Below are 20,550 nucleotides of genomic sequence, written 5' to 3' on the forward strand. Positions count from 1 at the left end.
GTGTGGCCGCACTGCTCCCCCTGGCCCAACCATGCCTCTGCCCAGCCACCTGCTGCCCGCCTTGGTCCTGTTCCTGGGTAAGTAGTCTGGTCCCACTCCTGAAGCAGGACCAGGGGCCCTGGCTTCTGAGCCTACCATCTGTGTGGCAGTGACGGGCACCAGGGCTGACTCCTGAGCCCCAAAGGGAAGGAGGGTTACAAGGTACTCCTTGGCCGGCCTGCAAGGGGGGTGACCCGGAATCAGCCCATGGGGTTCTTGGGCCTGCCAAGCAAAGGAAGAGGCAAGACTCCCCTCCCAGTCTGGGACAAGAAAGCTCAGGAGGTGCCCCCAGCTCTGCCAGCCTTTGTCTGCCACCCTTAGACTAGGTGGAGCTTGTGGGGGGCCCTGGGCCGCCCATCGATATCTCCCATTGGGGGTTGCCCTCCCAGTGCCCAGTTCCCTGCTGGGCATGCTGGGTTCCTGCTACCTTTATGGGGGTGCCCCACGGTTGGGTCCTCATCCCCGCGCATGCCCAGGCCCCCCTCCCCAGCCTCTTCAGGGCTGGAAATAGGAACGTGCTGTGCTTGGACCAGAGCCGGGTGGGAGTTCTCTGTGGGTCGCTGTCCCTCCCTGCCCCATCTCCTGGTGTGAGGGGCTTCCCTGGACAAAAGATGTCCAGTGCTAAAACTGAATAGTCCTAGGCAGGCTGGGATGGCTGGTCACCCTGCCCCCAGGCCACCTGGCTGTCAACCTTTCAGCAGCAGGGTCCTCAGGCTGGGCCTGGGTCCCCAACCACTGCAGGAGCCCCGGCCAGGCTGTGTGCAACTTCCTGTGTGACTGCAGGGACTGCTCAGATGAGGCCCAGTGTGGTGAGCCAAGGCCAGATGGGCGGGCAGGGCCAGTGCGAGCAGGTCTGGCGCACACCTGACCACCCACTCTCCCAGGTTACCATGGGGCCTGGCCCACCCTGGGCACCCCCTTCACCTGCGACTTCGAGCAGGACCCCTGCGGCTGGCGGGACATTAGCACCTCAGGCTACAGCTGGCTCCGAGACAGGGCGGGGGCCGCACTGGAGGGTCCTGGGCCTCACTCAGACCACACACTGGGCACCGACTTGGGTGAGGCCAGGGCGAATCTCTGTGCGCCCCTGTCCCACCACCCTCCTTGCTCCCTCCCCTGTCTCCTGACCTCTCACCTGGGCCAGGCTGGTACATGGCCGTTGGAACCCACCGAGGGAAAGAGGCATCCACCGCAGCCCTGCGCTCACCAACCCTGCGAGAGGCAGCCTCCTCCTGCAAGCTGAGGCTCTGGTACCACGCGGCCTCTGGAGGTGCACCCTAGACCCCCAAGGCTCATGGGGGTGCCCAAGGGGAGGGCGGGCGGGCAGCTGAGGACGAGCAGGGCCACAGCTGCCCTGGGACCCCTGACATTGCAGATGTGGCTGAGCTGCGGCTGGAGCTGACCCATGGCGCAGAGACCCTGACCCTGTGGCAGAGCACAGGGCCCTGGGGCCCTGGCTGGCAGGAGTTGGCAGTGACCACAGGCCGCATCCGGGGTGACTTCCGAGTGAGCTGGGAGGGTCTGGACAAGTGGGGGCCTTGGTGGGGGGGTCTGGGCCCTGACTTAGGTCCTGAGGACCTGTTCTCTTCAGGTGACCTTCTCTGCCACCCGAAATGCCACCCACAGGGGCGCTGTGGCTCTAGATGACCTAGAGTTCTGGGACTGTGGTCTGCCCAGTAAGGCACTGCCTCTTCCTGTTCCACCCCCGGGAGGGCCCCCGCCTGCCCACTCCCCTGCTCAGACCCTGTCTGCCCCCGAGTGCTCTCCCACTCCTGGGGCCTCGGTGAAGGGTTAACCCTGCCCCACCCAGCCCCCCAGGCCAGCTGTCCCCTGGGACACCACCACTGCCAGAACAAGGTCTGCGTGGAGCCCCAGCAGCTGTGCGACGCGGAAGACAACTGCGGGGACCAGTCTGATGAGAACCCACTCACCTGTGGTGAGGCCAGAGAGGCTGGGAGACTGGACGCCTCGGTGGGGGCCCTGGCACTCATCCAGGAGGGGGCACCTTGGATCCTTGGATGGTCCTTCTGGGGGTGTGGTTGCCAGGCCCACCCTGGAGCTGGGGCCATACGGCTTCAGGAAGCACTGCCTGGTGGCCCTGACACGCCCACCTCCTGCCCTAGGCCACCACATAGCCACCGACTTTGAGACAGGCCTGGGCCCATGGAACCGCTTGGAAGGCTGGTCCCAGAACCACAGCGCTGGTGGTCCTGAGCGCCCCTCCTGGCCACGCCGTGACCACAGCCGGAACAGTGCACAGGGTGAGGCCCACACAGGACCCGGCCCAGGCCCTGCCCATGCGGCCACAGCCCAGCGGCCCTGGCCCACTCCCATCCTTTCCCGCAGGCTCCTTCCTGGTCTCCGTGGCCGAGCCTGGCACCCCTGCTATACTCTCCAGCCCCAAATTCCAAGCCTCAGGCACCTCCAACTGCTCGGTGAGATGGGTGGGGCTCACAGGGCCTCCGTGCTGGCTGCCCTGGTGCAGGGCCCCCAGCCAGCTCTTGGTTCCACAGCTGGTCTTCTATCACTACCTGCATGGATCTGAGGCTGGCTGCCTCCAGCTGTTCCTGCAGACTCTGGGGCCCAGCGCCCCCCAGGCCCCCGTCCTGCTGCGGAGGCGCCGAGGGGAGCTGGGGACTGCCTGGGTCCGAGACCGTGTTGACATCCAGAGCGCCCACCCCTTCCAGGTAGGGAACAGCAAGAGGGTGGGGTCTGGGGAGCCGCGCTGTGGGCAGGGGAGGGGAACCCACAAGGTACCCGCTGCGGGTGGACAAGGACCAGACCCCAGGGGGAAATAGGCTGGGCACCCCCTGAACCCCTCTGCCCTCAGATCCTCCTGACCGGGCAGACAGGCCCGGGGGGTGTCGTGGGTCTGGACGACCTCATCCTGTCGGACCACTGCAGACCGGTCTCCGGTGAGCCTGCTGACTCTGCCCTACCCTGCCTTGCCCTGGAGAGGCACAGCACTCCCCATCCCTGCCACCTGACACCAGTTCTGCCCCCACAGAGGTGTCCACCCTGCAGCCGCTGCCTCCTGGGCCCTGGGCCCCAGCCCCCCAGCCCCTGCCGCCCAGCTCGCGGCTCCAGGATTCCTGCGAGCGGGGGCATCTCGCCTGCGGGGACCTGTGTGTGCCCCCGGAACAACTGTGTGACTTCGAGGAGCAGTGCGCAGCGGGCGAGGACGAGCAGGCCTGCGGTAAAGGGGCTCAACCTCCTGCAGACCTCCTGCTGCGGAGCCAAGGGGGGAGGCGCCGGGGCGGGCTGAGGACTCTGCCATTCAGTGCCGGTTGCTGTTCCAGGCACCACAGACTTTGAGTCCCCTGAGGCCGGGGGCTGGGAGGACGCCAGCGTGGGGCGGCTGCAGTGGCGGCGTCTCTCAGCCCAGGAGGGCCAGGGGTCCAGTGCAGCTGCTGCTGGTGAGGCCCAAGCCCCAAGGCTCAAGCCCCGCCCGGGTGTGAGCGGCATCCTGAGGGGTCTCTGCTCTGCCTCTGCACTACAGAGCGTCTCTGGATTGGGGATCCCTGAGGGACAGAGTGGGGCCCTGGAAGGGATGAGGCTCTGAGCACCTTGCTCTTCCCCTAGGGCACTTCCTGTCTCTGCAGAGGGCCTGGGGGCAGCTGAGCGCTGAGGCCCGGGTCCTTACCCCCCTCCTTGGCCCTTCTGGCCCCAACTGTGAACTCCACCTGGCTTATTATTTACAGAGTCAGCCCCGAGGTACCGCCACCCTCCGCAAGCTCCCTGGCCAGCCCCTGGGTGCTCCCTGCACAGTGGGAGGGGTCTGGGGCTGGGTGACCCACAGTGCCCCCTGCCCGGCTGGCCAGGCTTCCTGGCACTAGTTGTGGTGGACAACGGCAACCGGGAGCTGGCATGGCAGGCCCTGAGCAGCAGTGCAGGCAGCTGGAAGGTGGACAAGGTCCTTCTAGGCGCCCGCCGCCGGCGCTTCCGGGTGAGGAGGGCAGCCCAGGGCGGGAGCTCCACTGGAGCGGGCCCTGACCTAACGGTCCTCCTCATCCCCCTACCCCATGAAGCTGGAGTTTGTCAGTTTGGTGGACTTGGATGGCCCTGACCAGCAGGGAGCTGGGGTGGACAACGTGACCCTGAGGGACTGTAGCCCCACAGTGACCACCGAGAGAGACAGAGGTTCCTGCTGCCCATCCTCACTCCCACCTGGGTGCTCCCCTTACACCCCTCCAGGGACCCTGGAGCTTCCACCTTCTCAGGGCTCTGGAGGGGGAGGGGGGAAGGTGTGTGACGCCACCTGGCCCCACCCCCAGAGATCTCCTGTAACTTTGAGCGGGACACATGCAGCTGGTACCCAGGCCACCTCTCAGACACACACTGGCGCTGGGTGGAGAGCCACGGCCCTGACCATGACCACACCACAGGCCAAGGTAGGATGGGCACTCAGACTGGGGGTGGCTTTCAGATGGGAGAGGGGCATCTCTGCAGCACAGCCCCATGCCCCTGCAGGCCACTTCGTGCTCCTGGACCCCACAGACCCCCTGGCCTGGGGCCACAGCGCCCACCTGTTCTCCAGGCCCCAGGTGCCAGCAGCGCCCACAGAGTGTCTCAGCTTCTGGTACCACCTCCATGGGCCCCAGATTGGTGAGCAGCCCTGGGAGCAGGGCAGGGCCTGTGGGGAGGCCTCCGGGGGTTCAGAGTCCCCCGCTCTGACACCCATTGAGGCACAGGGGAGAGGTCAGTTATGGACTGGTGCCCTCCCTGCAGGGACTCTGCGCCTAGCCATGAGACGGGAAGGGGAGGAGATACACCTGTGGTCGCGGTCGGGCACCCAGGGCAACCGCTGGCACGAGGCCTGGGCCACCCTTTCTCACCAGCCTGGCTCCCGTGCCCAGTACCAGGTGAGGCCTGGCACCCGAGTGGGAGGATAGGGCAGGGCCCCTGGCCAGCTGACACCCTCCACCCCCAGCTGCTGTTCGAGGGCCTCCGGGACGGATACCACGGCACCATGGCGCTGGACGATGTGGCCGTGCGGCCGGGCCCCTGCTGGGCCCCTAATGACTGCTCCTTTGAGGACTCGGACTGCGGCTTCTCCCCTGGAGGCCAGGGTCTCTGGAGGCGGCAGGCCAATGCCTCGGGCCATGCTGCCTGGGGCCCCCCAACAGACCATACCACTGAGACAGCCCGAGGTACGGGGGCCTGGCAGGGGCAGGGATTGAGGGGCTGGCCAGGGGCTGGCAGGCTGATGCTATAGCACCTCCAGGGCACTACATGCTGGTGGACACAAGCCCAGATGCACTGCCCCGGGGCCAGACGGCCTCCCTGACCTCCAAGGAGCACAGGCCCCTGGCCCAGCCTGCTTGTCTGACCTTCTGGTACCACGGGAGCCTCCACAGCCCAGGTGAGGGACTTTGGGAGGGGGCCCCAGTGGGCTCAGGAAAGCTTGGCCTGGTGTTCCCACCAGCCTTGTGCTGAGGCCACTGGGGAGCCTCTTACGCCCGCCAGGCCGGGAGCCTGGGAGCTCAGACCAGGGCCTGCAGGTGCTCTCCCCACACTGCTGACCTGGGCTGCCCCTGCTGGCAGGCACCCTGCGGGTCTACCTGGAGGAGAGCGGGAGGCACCAGGTGCTCAGCCTCAGTGCCCACGGCGGGCTTGCCTGGCGTCTGGGCAGCGTGGACGTGCAGGCCAAGCAAGCCTGGAGGGTGAGTGCAGGGTGGGGTGCCCTCCCCCTCCCCCGAGGGCTGCCTGGACCCGCTGAGGCTGCCCTGCCCTGCACCCACCAGGTGGTGTTTGAGGCAGTGGCTGCAGACGTGGCACACTCCTACGTGGCTCTGGATGATCTGCTCCTCCAGGACGGGCCCTGCCCTCAGCCAGGTGGGAGCCCTGCTGTGGCCTCAGCCCTGCTCTGGGGCACCTGCCTAGCCCTTTCCCTTCGTAGTGGTGGTGCCCAGGGCTTGGGCCATGGGGCAGCACCACTCACCCACCCATGTCCTGCAGGTTCTTGTGATTTTGAGTCTGGCCTGTGTGGCTGGAGCCACCTGGCCTGGCCCGGCCTGGGCAGATACAGCTGGGACTGGGGTGGGGGAGCCACCCCCTCTCGTTACCCCCAGCCCCGTGTGGACCACACCCTGGGCACAGAGGCAGGTACGTGCCCACTGGAGCCAGGTGGGGAGGCACACATAGCCACCTGGCCTCCTGCTGCCCACCCACAGAGTACATGCCCCATCCAGAGGAGGCCCTGCTCACCCAGCCTCTGCTCGGGCCCTGAGGGCTGGCTCTGCCCATCAGCTGGGCATCAGCCTCCTCTTGTTCCCAGGCCACTTTGTCTTCTTTGAAACTGGCGTGCTGGGCCCCGGGGGCCGGGCCGCCTGGCTGCGCAGCGAGCTTCTGCCAGCCACCCCAGCCTCCTGCCTCCGCTTCTGGTACCACATGGACTTTCCTGAGCACTTCTGTGAGTCCGGCTGGGCCAGTGGGTGCCTGGGCAATGGGGGCAGCAGGGGTCCAGGAGCAGAGGTGGGGAGGTGGCCTCCCCAGCCCGCCCCTGGTTAGGCGTGCAGGAGCCCCAGGACCCCAGGCCTGACAGACCCTGGCCCTGCTCTCAGACAAGGGGGAGCTGAAGGTGCTGCTGCACAGTGCCCAGGGCCAGCTGGCTGTGTGGGGCACAGGCGGGCATCGGCGGCACCAGTGGCTGGAGGCCCAGGTGGAGGTAGCCAGCACCAAGGAGTTCCAGGTGAGGTCGGCTGTGGGCCGGGAGCCTCCTCCTCCTCCACCCAGGGCCCACACAGACTCCTTTCCTTCCCCATCAGATCGTGTTTGAAGCCACTCTGGGCGGCCAGCCAGCGCTGGGGCCCATTGCCCTGGATGACGTGGAGTATCTGGCCGGGCAGCATTGCCAGCAGCCTGCCCCCAGCCCGGGTGAGCCCTGGGCTGCAGTGGAGGCACGGAGGAGGGCCCAGGGGGCCAGCCTGGCTTGGGGTTTGCCAGGCTTACCAGCGTGTGCTCCCAGGAGCTGCGAGCATGCTGCACCCAGACAGGACAAGAGAGCTGCCAGGCCCAGGCCCTGTGCCCTCCCCACTCTGCCCTGCTCACCCCTGGGGCCGCTGCCTGGGCTGGGCTGTCCCTGGGGTGCAGCCTCTGGGGCCTGACCTGCCTGGCTGTGGCCTCTGTGCTCCCTGTGCCCACACCCAGGGCAAGGTCCATCCTGGAGGAGCCGCCAGCCGGGTCAGGGCAGCCACTGACTGTTCCCACTTGGTGAGGGAAAGAATCTCGCCTGGGCCATGAGCCCCACCAAGTCTGCAGACAGCAGCTGCCTGCCAGGCCCCATCCTTGTGGTAGCAGAACCAATACCCTCTGCCTTTGAAATAGGGGTGAACCCCTGGAGCCAGCAGAGGCTGAGGGGACCAGGCAGCCCCAGGCTTCCTCCTTAGCCTCAGATGTGGGGGCTGGACCCGACACGAGAACTGGGGGCTGCTTTGGAGGGCTCACGTGTCCCTATGGCCCACAGGGGACACAGCCGCACCCGTGTCTGTGCCAGCTGCGGTTGGCAGTACCCTCCTATTGCTCATGCTCCTGGTGCTGCTGGGACTTGGGGGACGGCGCTGGCTACAGAAGAGGGGGAGCTGCCCCTTCCAGAGCAACACAGAAGCCACCGCCCCCAGCTTTGACAACATCCTTTTCAATGCGGTAGGATCCCCTGGGGATGGGTGGGCAGGAGCCTCTGCTCAGCTGTGACCCTGGGGGGCGGGCAGTGGTGGGACACAACCCCCCAAAAAGGAGCCCCCACCTCTGCAAGGCCCATCCTTGCCCTCCCTGCCCTGCCTCTCCCAGCCGCCACTGTCAAAGCTCCTCCTCCTTGGCCGGGGGCGGTGGCTCACACCTGTCATCCCAGCACTTTGGGAGGTTGAGGTGGGTGGATCACCTGAGGTCAGGAGTTTGAGACCAGCCTGCCCAACATGGTGAAACCCCGTCTCTACTAAAAATACAAAAAATTAGCTGGGTATGGTGGCAGGAACCTATAATCCCAACTACTTGGGAGGCTGAGGCAGGAGAATCGCTTGAACCAGGGAGGCAGGGGTTGCAGTGAGCCAAGATCGTGCCACTGCACTCCGTTCTGGTTGACAAGAGCGAAACTCCGCCTCAGGAAAGAAAGAAAGAAGAAAGGAAAGAAAGGAAAGACAGAAAGAGAAAGAGGAAGGAAAGGAAGGAAGGGAGGGAGGGAGGAGGGAGGGAGGGAGGGAGGGAGGGAGGGAGGGAGGGAAAGCAAGCAAGCGAGCTCCTCTTCCTCCTCCTAGGATGGTGTCACCCTCCCGGCCTCTGTCACCAGCGATCCATAGACCACGCCAGACAAGGCCCCGCTTCCTCACGTGACATCCAGCACTTGTTCAGACCCTAGCCAGGGACTGGGACAACTGCCCTGCCCAGGCTGGGACATGCTGAGGCCTGGGCGTTCCCTGCCCTGTGCTGACTCTGTTGCTCTGTGAATAAACACCTTGGCCCATGAGGGCAGCCCAAGCTCCCAGGGTGAAGTCAGTGTGTCCACACTTTACCAGCCAGTGAGGGTGGGGGCTGCAGTGTTAAGTGACGTGCTAGGGGCGCCTGCTTGCTTCTGGATGCAGCTCAGGAACCAGAGACAAGGGGACCCTCTCTTATCAGGACACAGACCCACCCAGGACAAGGGCTGGGGCAGGCCCTACCAGCTAGGGGCTCTGCGTCTATTGAGGACAACAGTGAAACTGACCCACAGCATCAGGGGCATGCAGAGGAGATGACCCCTGGGGGACAGGGTGCATGGAGCAGGCCTGGAGGGGAGAAATGCCCCAGCTGGGCCCACTGTCTGTGGTACAGGCCTGAGCTGCCTCAGCGGCTGTGGGTCACAGTGCCCAGGTCACCGGGTGCCCCAGGACTGTGGGTCACAGTGCCCAGGTAACCAGGTGCCTCAGGGCTGCGGCTGAGCCCTTCCCTTTGGTCCCCGCGCCTGAGTGGGAGAGTGACCCTGTGAAGCTGTCACCTGGCCTGGGGCACCAGCAGAGGACTGCCGTCCTAACGCAGGGTCAACGTCACTAACCTCAGCTCCCAGAGCTCTGCTCCTCCATGTGGGTGACTCGGGCACAGCCCCATGGTGAGGGCCCGGTCTTGTGGCCTCTGAGGCCTGGCTGTGGGTGGCTGTCCCCAGGGAGGGTAGCGATACCCAGACCTGTGCAGCCAGGCCCCCCTCCTGCCCACAGGAAAGCCCTACCCTGCCTCATGAACACACATCTGCCCCCAGGAGCCATGCAGTGCTGGAGGGCACAGCACAGCACCCTCGTCAGCCGCTGGGCTCCCGTCTGCCCTGGGAACTAACTCCCAGCAGAGGGTGGCAGTCGGGCACGGCTAGCGCCGTCCATCTTCAGGTGTCGTGGGGCTGACCGGTGCCCGCTAACTGTCCACGCAGATGGGCGAAGAGGAAATGGCCCTGCAGGGAGACCTTCAGAGCCCCACCTGACAGCCCACTCCCGGGCATCAGCGATGAAAATTCACCAGCTTTCCCCACAACTAGGGGCCTGGGAGCTGACAGCAGGACCGGATGATCTGGCCCCGGCACCAAGGGCAGGAACTTTCCCCAGCTTCTCTTTAGAGCTGCATCAGAGAAAGCAGCGCCCAGTGACACTGCTCCTCTTCCTTCCGCGCCTCGGGCCTCCACCCCTCACCCTTGTATAAGGTGTTGCTCAGAGCTCCCTGAGGCCTCTGAGCCACAACCGCTACTGGGCAGACACCCTAGGACAGGAAGGCGGAGTTCTGCACCCTGATCTGAGGAACACGACGCAGGGAGAAAAACAGTCAGCAGAACCCAACGCTTTGCAAGGTTTTGTTTGTTTGACAGCAGGAATGGGCTGGGGAGGGTCCCCCACAAGCTGGACCCCTTGTTCCGTTTGGCCCGTGAGGAGACCCACGGCGGTGCTGGCAGCCAAGGGGAACCGGCGGAACGAGATCAGCTGGAGCGCACTGATTTCGAGGCTTTGTGTTCATTTCGCCCTAGGCCCCTTCTCGATGGGCTTTCCAATGTCCTTTCCCCGGAGCTTGAGGCCTGAAATGAGCCACAGCCACTGGCCACTGCAGCGCCAGCTCCCTCCTCCCCACCACGCTGCCCCTCTTCAACATCTTCCCAGGGAAGGGGGCCCACGCTGCTCCCGTGCCTCACTGGGCTCTCAGCACGCGAGCACTCCTGGTTCTCACATCTAATTTTGAAGAGGATGAGTCTGATCATCTTAGACAGCAGGGCATGAACACCCCTCTCCGGAAGAACCAGAGCCAGGGTCCTCTGCGGAACTGGCTTCCGGCCCCATGCTGACAGGGCCCAGACCCGCTGTGCTCAGGCTCAGAGAACCATGGCCAACACCACAGGCTGATGGGAACTGGCAAGGGGGAGGGAGTGGGACTCCACTTTGCTCTTAGGGGTTTCCTGAGGCCTGCAGAGCCCCCACCATCCCTCAGTCTGTCATCTCAGTCAAGCAAAGCCCCAGAATTCAGAGAACGGGACCCCCAGGGCCATCTTCTTCCCGAGTCCCGCTCTCAACAACCCCAGCCGGGAGCGGGTAGCCTCCCTGTCCAGCGGACCCGGCGAAGGGTGGAGGGACACTCACCGATGGCCCGCTCGATTTTGCCCAGCACCTGGTTATTGGGTATGGCCCGTCCGCTCTCATAGTCCGCGATCACCTGTGGCTTCTCGTTGATTTTCTAAAGAGAAGATGTGCTTTATACACATTGGCTCCACTAGGACTGCTGTGAAACCAGGCACGGAGCGTCGCCTGAGAACAGCAGCTTCTGGGGCACCTGGGGTATGCACCCACACGCAGCTGGGTTTTGTGCGAGAGGCAGTGAGAGCCGGGCTGACCTGGCTTCCCGAGGCATTCCCTGCAGGGGCACCAGATAGCCCGCCCTCCCCGTGCTATCTCTGAACACCAGCCATCCCCCTCCCCAAACCCACAACCCCAGGAGGAACGAGAGCCGGCGCAGCCTCACCGTGGCCAGGTCCTTCTGTGTAAGCCCCTTGCTCTGCCGACCCTGCTGGATCACCTTGCCCACCTCCAGGGTCACCCTGTCATGGTGCAGCTCCTCCGTCTCCCGGTCCAGCTTGGCCGTGTTCTTGGTGATAGAATGTTGTTTGTTCTGGCCAGCAGCCCCTGGAGTCGGTGTGAGGCAAAAGCAGAGAGAGTTTGGAACCTGAAGAAAAACCATTTCAGAGCGGTAACCAGACCCCAGAGGCTGCCTGAGCCCAAGGGGACATGGGAACCCAGGCTGTCCCAAGTTCACACACCTCAGGGCATGGACTTCCAGAGTTTTCTCTCAGTTATGAGGACAGGCAGCTGTACTCATGCCAACCAGAGCTGCTCTGGGAAGATGGCTGCCTCCCAGGGCTCTGGCCAGCACCGGTGCAGGCAGGCATTCAGCTGACAACGTCCCTGGGGGCACCACCCACACCACACCCACCAGCACACAGACCCCACAACACAGCCTCATTTTGCAAGCGGAAACACAAGTACCTACATTTCTTGGAAGTCTCCACATCTTCTCCTCGTCTCTGTGCTGCTAAGATAGCCTAGAAAATTAGAAAACATCAGTGGATCAAAATCAGCTTTGACAGTGTCCAGCACACACCAATTCAGGCCTGCTGTTAGCCAGTTAGCACACTGCTAAGGACCAGTGGTGCCCAAAGACTGATACGCAGTGCTGGGTTCAATTACCCAAGCTCAACTAGGCACCGTGGCTTATGCCTGTAATCCCAGCACTCTGGGAAACCGAAGTAGCAGGATTACTTGAGGCCACGAGTTCGAGACCAGCCTGGGCAACACAGCAAGATCCTGTCTCTACAAAAAACAAAAAAATTATCAGGCATTGTGGTGCATGCCTACAGAGGGAGGCTAGGGCAGGAGGATCACTTAAGCCCAGGAGTTTGAGGCTGTGGTGGGCTATGATAACGCCAACCTGGGAGACAGAGTGAGACACTGTCTAAAAAAACACAACAAAACCCCAAACTCATTATACAAAAGCCTCTACAATCAGATGTCTAAGAAACTCACAATAAACTGCTAAGAGAACACCACTTCCTTTGCTGTTGAGAAGACACATTAGGGATTTTTTTTTTTTTTAGAGTTGGGGTCTTGCTGTGTTGCCCAGGCTGGTCTGGAACTCCTGGGCTCAAGTGAGCCTCTGGCCTCAGCCTCCCTCCTGAATAGCTGGTATGCGCTAGTGGATTCTTTTTGAGAAATAGTATTTAGCATAGATTTACTTTTCTGCTGGACTCTACTGCAAAAGTAGGAAGGAACACTAAATGCTGGCCTGGTGCAGCCTTCCTCCCTGAATGTGGCTCCTAGTAACACAGAGATGACACATCTCATGGAAGCCTGTAGGCTCCCCAGAAACATCACCAGTAACAGTGATGCTATCTCATCTACAGTCACTGAATATTAATTTAATGTATTTCTTGACTTTTTTTTTTTTTTTTTTTTTGAGACAGAGTCTCACTCTGTCGCCCAGGCTGGAGTGCAGTGGCGCGATCTCAACTCACTGCAATCTTCGCCCTCTGAGTTCAAGCGATTCTCCTGCCTCAGCCTCCCGAGTAGCTGGGATTACAGGCGCCCACCACCGCGCCCGGCTAATTTTTTGTATTTTTAGTAGAGATGGGATTTCACCATCTTGGCCATGCTGGTCCTGAACTCCTAACCTCATGATCCACCTGCCTTGGCCTCCCAGAGTGCTGGGATTACAGGCGTCAGCCACCGCGCCCGGCCAACATTTCTACCGCTTCAGAGAAGTGACTTGTGGAGCATCCTAAGTGTGATCTGCTCACAGATGCTGCCACACAATTATTCCCATGACTCCTAGCTTGTGGCCATTAAATTTCCTTTAAAAGAAAAGGAGAGTGAATTTGGTTTTGACCATGCAACCAGTAAGGGCAGGGCAGACCAATGAATCCCTGTCACCAGAGCCCCAGCACATCCTGGCCCAACTGGCCTCAAAGGCTTCAGCCCTAGGCCACCTGAGGGTACGAATGAGGCAGAGGCGGTGACTAAACTGTCCTCCCTATTACATCAGACTCACAACTGACCCTCGGATCCATCAGCCACATTGGTAATCTCCTTCCACAAGTACTGCTCAGGGCACGCCCATCTTCCACCCGTGCAACAGGGGGAGGCAGTGTCCACCTGCTCATGGGGTCCCCTGAGGCAGGCACTCTCTACAGCCTGTGATGCACCCAGGTAGGCTCCTTGGGCAGTATCTGACCAGTGGAGACCAGTAGAACCAAGCAGGCCCCAGGCAAAGAGAAAACTCTCAGGGGGAGCCTACCCCATCCCCAACTCCCACTCAGGTCACTAACCTCTGTCCCCGTCACCCGGTCTCCCGCCCCAGGCCCTCAACTGCTGTCCACTGGCCCCCAGCCCTATCCCAACCCCAATTCCCCACCCTCATCGCTGGTTCCGGCTGCTTGCCCCAGTCCCCACCCCTGTCCTAAGTCATGTCCCCCACTCTAGTCCCTGTCCTCCCAAGCCTTGTCCCCACCTCCATTCCTGCCCCCGTTCCCAGGGCCCACCCTGGTTCTCTGTCTCCATCCTCACACAAGGCCCCAGCCTTGTCCCCGCCCACGTCCCCACCTCCTGCTTCTGTCCTCACACCTGTCCCCACCAACAGTCCCTGCCCCATCCCCTCCCCGCCCCACCCTGGCACTGGTCCCGTTCCCTGCTCCTCTCCTACCCTAGTCGCCCGCTCCCTGCCTCCTGGGTCCGTCCATCCCCACCAGGGTCCGCCCCCCACCTTCCCACCCCTGTCCTGGCCCGGTCCTCCTACCCCTTGCGATGCGCCCCGCCCCTCGAACCCCGTCCTGCCCCCAGCACCCCAGCCTTGTCCCCGTCCCCTGCGCCCTGTCCCAGGCCCCGCCTGCCCTTCCCGGAGCCCCCTGCCCCACGGTCCGTGGCCCCGGCCCAGCGTCCGCCCCGCCCGGCCCGGCCGCTCCTCAGTCAGCAAAGCACCTGCTTGGATTTGGCCTGGGCGGCCGTAGGGCCCTTCTTGCGCAGCACCGTCACCGTGTCCCAGTCGCTCTCGGCCATGGCGGGCGAAGACGAGCGTCCGTCCGGCGGCTCGGCGGCAGCTGCTAGAGACCCGGCGCGGCGACGCGACGTCCCCTCGGCACCTCCCCGCTTCCGGCGTCCCATTGGCTGTGGCACGCGGGGGGCGGGCACTTCCCGTGCTCGGGGCCATTCGGCGTTCGGCTCGTCTGAGGGACGCTTTGGCCGCGCGCTGGCTACGTGGGGAGGGCGGCATCGGGGCCTGGCCTGGCGAGGCGCGGCAGCCACTGGGGGCGCAGGTCAGGAGGACCCCGGAGCCCGGGCCCCGCGGCCTCCTAGCACACGCGGGCGGCGGCTGCGCCCCGAAGCGCAGCCCCCGCGCCTCCCCAGGCCCCGCACCCCGTCCGGGCCACGCGGGCGGAGGGGGCGCGGGGGTCTTCGCTGTCACAACGCGGCCGCCCCCCTTTGTTTTGCCGCGTGCGCGGCTCGGACCTGCGTTCGAGGACCAGGGCCGTGGGGCCCGAAACGCAGCGTGGGGTGGGACACTTTTTTTTTTTTTTTTTTACTTTTTTGTTTTGAGATGGAGTCTTGCTCTGTCGCCCAGGCTGGGTGCCGTGGTGCGATCTCAGCTCACTGCAAGCTTCGCCTCCGGGGTTCACGCCATTCTCCTGCCTCAGCCTCCCGAGGAGCTGGGACTACAGGCGCCCGCCACCACGCCCGGCTAATTTTTTTTTTTTTTCGTATTTTTAGTAGAGAAGGGCCAGGATGGTCTCTATCTCCTGACCTCGTGATCCGCAAGTGGGACTCTTTTTAAGAAAAATAATGCAGGCCAGGCGCAGTGGTTCACGCCTGTAGTCCCAGAACTTTGGGAGGCCGAGGCGGGCGTATCACCTGAGGTCGGGAGTTTGAGACCAGCCTGACCAACAAGGAGAAACCCTGTCTCTACTAAAAATACAAAATTAGCCGGACGTGGTGGCGCGCACCTGTAATCTCAGCTACTCGGGTTGGCTGAGGCAGAAGAATCAGTTGAACCCGGGAGGTACAGGTTGCGGTGAGCCGAGATCCCGCTATTGCACTCCAGCCTGGGCAACAAGAACGAAACTCCGTTTCAAAAAAAAAAGAAAAAGAATGGAAAACTATGAAAACATTGGTTGCAAAAATGAATGGTTTTGCATGATGTTTATTTTCTGTAATGTATAAAGTGTATATGTTATATGACAATAATTCTGTAATACCCTATTTTCCAGCTATTTTACAGTCGTTTTGTATAATGAGAAAGGTCATTATACGTTATTATTGAACAACTTTTTTAGGATTTTTATTTTTATAGACCGGGTCTCACTCTGTGGCCCACGCTGGAGCACAGCAACGAGATCTCAGCTCACTGCAGCCTCGATGCCCTGGGCTCAAGCGATGGGACTATAGGCGCAGCCCCCACGCCTAGCTAATTTTTGTATTTTGTGGGGTAGAGATGGGGTCTCCGTGCTGCGCTGGCTCGTCAGTCTGGAACTCCTGAGCTCACGTGATCCTCCCGCCTCGGCCTCCCAAAGCCTGAGATTACAGGCTTGAGCCACTGCTGGCCCTAATCATAGTATTGACTTCCGGGCTTTGAATGGATGCTTCACAAACAAGGATCCTGAAAAATGCAGTCTCTATCCAAAAAGAAAACATACATAAATGCTGTATTAAATTGGAAATGCTGCATTACCAAATGCATTCCGCGGAGGAGGCAACTGTAATTCTAACCAGGCAGTGGGAAGTTGAGTCTTCTGCTTACCGTTTTTCACACCGGATGATTGGAAGAACCTTGTGGACACACTGATGGCTCCGTCCGTACAAACCTTGCTTCTCTGTTTCCTGCCGACTTCCAGCACCAAGCTCCATTCAGCTAAGGACTCAACAGCCTCAGACGGCCAGCAAGGATGTGATTCAACTGAATGAAAATATCCCTTGTGGCCGGGTGTGGTGGCTCACGCCTGTAATCCCAGCACTTTGGGAGGCCAAGGCGGATGGATCTCGAGGTCGAGAGATCGAGATCATCCTGGCCAACACTGTGAAACCCTGTCTCTATTAAAAATACAAAAATTAGCTGGGCATGGTGGTGCGTGCCTGTAGTCCCAGCTACTTGGGAGGCTGAGGCAGGAGAATTGCTTGAACCCGGAGGTGGAGGTTGCAGTGAGCCGAGCCTGCGCCACTGCGCTCCAGCCTAAGGACAGAGCAAGACTCTGCTGTCTCAAAAAAAAAAAAAGGAAAGAAAGAAAAAGAAAATATCCCATAAACTCTGACTGGATGCATCTCCCACTCAAGTCTCCCTTCGTTGTGTGCCAAAAATGCTTATAATCACTCCAGTGCCACCAGCCCCCAGGAAGAGCGTGATGAAGGTGAAGTTGGCCTGGAAAGAGGCAGCCTTGTTAACACTGCAGTTCAGGCCTCCTAACATGACAAACTTAGCCAACACCTGATCTCATGAACGCATTGGGAGGCCCTTCTCAGAGCCTCGGAGACCCATGCAAGTGGGGCTCAGCTAGCTCCGTAGTGAGCCTGGGCTGAGAGAGAGGGGACAGCTACATATAGCTGTCCTCTGCAGGTGTCCACCAGGACAGCCGTTGTCCCACCTGGCCCTCCATCAGGAGTCCAGGCCTGATGCCACAGGTCACTTGTGCCCTGTCCTTGGCACTCCCTGCACCAAGGCATGATGGATACAGGTGTCTGTGTGAGGCTGTCCTCACTGCCCACTCCGTCCCACCCTGGGGTCATTTGCACACACTCCCTCCTATTCTTGGATTCTTCCAACTTAGGGCCCAGAGGAAAGCGGCTGGTACGAAGAAGCAGCGTTGGGGGGTCTGGCGAGCCTCTCATACCTCACTGGAGATGTTGCACCAGTCCGTCTACCAGTTATCCATTTAGCTTCATGCACGGAGAAAAGACAATTCCAAAGACTCCTGGAGAAAAAAGTCTCTTCATTTCCATCTGTAGATCTCAGTGTCTCTCTGGCATAATTTCCCTCCAGCCTTTCTTCGGTCCTTTTAGTACCATCTGCTGTAGTTTCATCTTTCGTTTAACTGAAAATGTCTCTGTTTTGCCCTTGTGTTTGAAGAATACACTATTGTATAAACGTCATCCCATTGTCTTCCAACTTCCATCATTGCCAATGAGAATCAGTGATCAGTCATTTGTGTCCTGGTTCTCCAGCAGGTTATGTGACAGTGTCACATGTCCTCTGGCTCTTTCAAGACTATCCCTTTGTCTTCAGTTTTCTTTTTCTTTTCTTTTTTCTTTCTTTTTTTTTTTTTTTTTGAGACAGGGCCTCACTCTGTTGCCCAGGCTGGAGTACAGTGGCACAATCATGGCTCACTGCAGCCTCAACCTCCTGGGCTCAAGTGATCCTCCCACCTCAGCCTCCCAAAATACTGGAATTACAGGCACATTCCAACACCCCCAGCCTGATCTTCAGTTTTCTTAGCATGTGCCCAAGCATATTTTCCTTTGTATTTACCTTGCTTGGGTTCACTGAGCTGTTTATTTATTTTATTTTTTTGAGATGGAATCTTGCTCTGTCACCCAGGCTGGAGTGCAGTGGCACGATCTCCGCTTGCTACAACCTCCGCCTCCTGGGTTCATGCCCAGCTAATTTTTGTTTTTGTTTTTGTTTTGAGGTGGAGTTTCGCTCTTGTCACCCAAGCTGGAGTGCAGTGACATGATCTAGGCTCACTGCAACCTCTGTCTCCCAGGTTCAAGTGATTTTCCTGCCTCAGCCTCCCGTATAACTGGGATTACAGGCGCCTGCCACCACGCCCAACTAATTTTTTGTATTTTTAGTAGAGACAGGGTTTCATCATGTTGGCCAGGCTGGTCTCAAACTTTTGACCTCAGGCGATCTGCCCGCCTCAGCCTCCCAAAGTGTTGGGACTACAGGCGTGAGCCACCACGTCTGGCCCACTGAGCTTCTTAGGACTGTATAGTGCCATACATTCACCACATTGGAAACATTCTCCTACCATTTATTTATTTAGAGACAAGGTCTCACTCTGGCATCCAAGCTGGAATGCAGTGGCGTGATCACAGCTCACTGTAGACCCAACCTCCCAGGCTTAAGCGATCCTCCCACCTCAGCCTCCCACAATGCAGCACTTTGGGAGGCCGAGGTGGGAAAATCGCTTGAGGCCAGGAGTTCAAGACCAGCCTGGGCAACACGGTAAAACCCTGTCTCTACAAAAACATACAAACAATTAGCTGGGTGTGGTGATGTGTGCCTGTGGTCCCAGCTACTCAGGAAGCTGCAGTAGGAGGATAACTTGAACCTGGAAGTTCAAGCCGACGGTGAACCGTGATCATGCCATCGCACTCTAGCCTGGACAACAGTCAGACCCTGTCTCAGTAAGTAAATAAATAATAAAAGTCTCACAGGACAGCTTGGATTTTTTAAAAATCAGCGGTCACCCCCTGTCCCTCTGCCCACCATGTTCCCAATCTCCAGAGGTTACTGCTTCCAAGTCTCACAGCTGCTTTGTACTTTTGGGTGTTCACTTCCACATGTTTAAGTGACACGCTTACTCTGCTTTCACTACATCTTCTTTTTTTTGTTTTTGAGACGGGGTCTCACACTGTCGCCCGGGCTGGAATGCAGTGGCACAATCTTGGCTCACTGCAACCTCTGCCTCCTGGGTTCAAGCAATTCTCCTGCCTCAGCCTCCCAGTAGCCAGGACTACAGGCACATGCCACCAAGCCCAGCTAATTTTTGTATTTTTAGTAGAGACGGGGTTTCACCATATTGCCCAGGATGGTCTCGAACTTTTGACCTCGTGATCTGCCCAATTCGGCCTCCCAAAGTGCTCGGATTACAGGTGTGCCCAGCCAATATCTCAGTTTTCATAAGTAATCTAGGTAATCTGTTAAAAATAAGTATATTAGTACACACAATGCCAATGTGCCCAAAATAAATAAATACATTACGTAAATGTAAATCAGAAAAATTCTTTATTTTTTTGCGACAGAGTCTCACTCCGTCTGTTGCCCAAGCTTGAGTGCATTGGCGCAATGTCAGCTCACTGCAACCTCCACCTCCTGGGTTCAAGCGATTCTCCTGCCTCAGCCTCCCGAGTAGCTGGGACTACAGGTGCATGCCACCACACCTGGCTAAATTTTGTAGTTTTAGTAGAGACGGTGTTTCACCATGTCGGCCAGGCTGGTCTCGAACTTCTGACCTCAGGTAATCCACCACCTTAGCCTCCCAAAGTGCTGGGATTACAGGTGTGAGCCACCAAGCCCAGCCAATTAATTCTTATAAATGAACTTTTCATGTACTTTAAATCTTAAAGTTGTGTTATGTCAAATAACAGATGTTCTTTAAGTGTGTGGATCATTTCCAAATAACGTGCTTCTGATGAGAAAAAATATAAGAAAGGCGTAAAATGTGATCTTTTTTTAAGAATAATTTTGTCTAATTTGGAGGTTATTTAAAGGTTATTTCCAAATATGAAATAAGATAGGAATCAGTAAGCAGGAAAGAAATGTGAAGTTATGGATATGAAGATATATTTTGGTAAGTAAGTTTATAAAAAAGAAATGGCCAGGCACGGTGGTTCATGCCTGTAATTCCAACACTTTGGGAGGCCAAAGCAGGCGGATCACAAGGTCAGGAGTTTGAGGCCAGCCTGGCCAATATGGTGAAACCCCGTCTCTACTAAAAATACAAAACAGCCAGGCGTGGTGGTGGGTGCCTGTAGTCCCAGCTACTCAGGAAGCTGAGGCAGGAGAGTCGCTTGAACCTGGGAGGCGGAGGTTGCAGCAAGCCAAGATCAAGCCACTGCACTCCAGCCTGGGCAACAGAACGAGACTCTCTGTCTAAAAAAAAAAAAAAAAAAAAAAAAAAAAAAGAGAGAGAGAGAGAGATAATAATTTTTAATGAGAAAGAATCACATATGGTAAATGTTTGTCCTAAAGTGACTGGTTATTTAAGAAAAAGAAACTGGCCAGGTGTGGTGGCTCATGCCTGTAATCCCAGCACTTTGGAAGGCTGAGGCAAGGTGGATCACTTGAGCTCAAGAGTTCAAGACCAGCCTGGGCAACATGGTGATACCCCATCTCTACAAAAAATACAAAAATTAGCTGCCCATGGTGGCGCACACTTGTAGTTCCAGGTAATTGGGAGGCTGAATTTGGAAGATCACCTGAGCCTGGGAGGTGGAGATTGCAGTGAGCCAAGACCGAGCCACTGCACTCCAGCCTGGGCAACAGAGTCAGGCCCTGTCTCAAAAAAAAAAGAAAAAGAAAAAGATAAGGAAAGAAAGCAGAACCATAGGACAAAACAGAAAGTCCAAGCATGTCATCCATAGTCTGAGTAAGTTTTTGTTTTTGGAGATGGAGTCTTGCCCTGTTGCCCAGGCTGGAGTGCAGTGGCAGTCTCAGCTCACTGCAACCTCCGCCTCCCGGGTTCAAGTGATTCTCCTGCCTCAGCCTCCTGAGTGGCTGGGATTACAGGCACACGCCACTATTCCTGGCTAGTTTTTG

General features: G+C 59.0%; 2 protein-coding genes across 2 annotated transcripts; one reads left to right on the plus strand and one right to left on the minus strand.

Annotated features, from left to right (window-relative positions):
• Positions 1 to 31: 31 nt before the first annotated feature.
• MAMDC4 (MAM domain containing 4) lies at positions 32 to 8,511 on the plus strand. Its single transcript, XM_030818395.1, has 27 exons — positions 32 to 77; positions 738 to 848; positions 924 to 1,097; positions 1,184 to 1,309; positions 1,415 to 1,545; positions 1,631 to 1,715; positions 1,850 to 1,975; positions 2,163 to 2,300; positions 2,386 to 2,474; positions 2,553 to 2,726; positions 2,870 to 2,954; positions 3,047 to 3,235; positions 3,339 to 3,455; positions 3,622 to 3,753; positions 4,314 to 4,430; positions 4,510 to 4,644; positions 4,768 to 4,901; positions 4,970 to 5,189; positions 5,264 to 5,401; positions 5,584 to 5,702; positions 5,784 to 5,874; positions 5,998 to 6,144; positions 6,317 to 6,451; positions 6,603 to 6,730; positions 6,807 to 6,915; positions 7,505 to 7,683; positions 8,292 to 8,511. The coding sequence occupies exons 1-27, from the start codon at positions 32 to 34 to the stop codon at positions 8,331 to 8,333; spliced, it is 3,417 nt and encodes a 1,138-aa protein (XP_030674255.1). The 3' UTR covers positions 8,334 to 8,511.
• A 1,319-nt stretch (positions 8,512 to 9,830) lies between these two features.
• Positions 9,831 to 14,158, minus strand: EDF1 (endothelial differentiation related factor 1). The gene is made up of 5 exons (XM_030818229.1): positions 14,004 to 14,158; positions 11,524 to 11,575; positions 10,999 to 11,159; positions 10,620 to 10,713; positions 9,831 to 10,063 (listed from the first exon to the last, which is right to left on the minus strand). The coding sequence occupies exons 1-5, from the start codon at positions 14,079 to 14,081 to the stop codon at positions 10,002 to 10,004; spliced, it is 447 nt and encodes a 148-aa protein (XP_030674089.1). The 5' UTR covers positions 14,082 to 14,158; the 3' UTR covers positions 9,831 to 10,001.
• Between the last annotated feature and the right edge of the window lie 6,392 nt (positions 14,159 to 20,550).

The sequence above is a fragment of the Nomascus leucogenys genome, chromosome 8 (assembly GCF_006542625.1).
Source record: "Nomascus leucogenys isolate Asia chromosome 8, Asia_NLE_v1, whole genome shotgun sequence".
Lineage (NCBI taxonomy): Eukaryota > Metazoa > Chordata > Mammalia > Primates > Hylobatidae > Nomascus > Nomascus leucogenys.

Excerpts from the sequence above, each read along its gene's own strand:
- MAMDC4 (XM_030818395.1), top strand. The coding sequence starts at position 32 with ATGCCTCTGCCCAGCCACCTGCTGCCCGCCTTGGTCCTGTTCCTGG. Across the intron at positions 2,955-3,046 it reads CCACTGCAGACCGGTCTCCG|AGGTGTCCACCCTGCAGCCG; the intron begins GTGAGCCTGCTG and ends CTGCCCCCACAG. Across the intron at positions 5,875-5,997 it reads CGGGCCCTGCCCTCAGCCAG|GTTCTTGTGATTTTGAGTCT; the intron begins GTGGGAGCCCTG and ends CATGTCCTGCAG.
- EDF1 (XM_030818229.1), bottom strand. The coding sequence starts at position 14,081 with ATGGCCGAGAGCGACTGGGACACGGTGACGGTGCTGCGCAAGAAGGGC. Across the intron at positions 11,160-11,523 it reads TGTGGAGACTTCCAAGAAAT|GGGCTGCTGGCCAGAACAAA; the intron begins GTAGGTACTTGT and ends CACCGACTCCAG. Across the intron at positions 10,064-10,619 it reads CAAAATCGAGCGGGCCATCG|GCCTCAAGCTCCGGGGAAAG; the intron begins GTGAGTGTCCCT and ends GGCTCATTTCAG.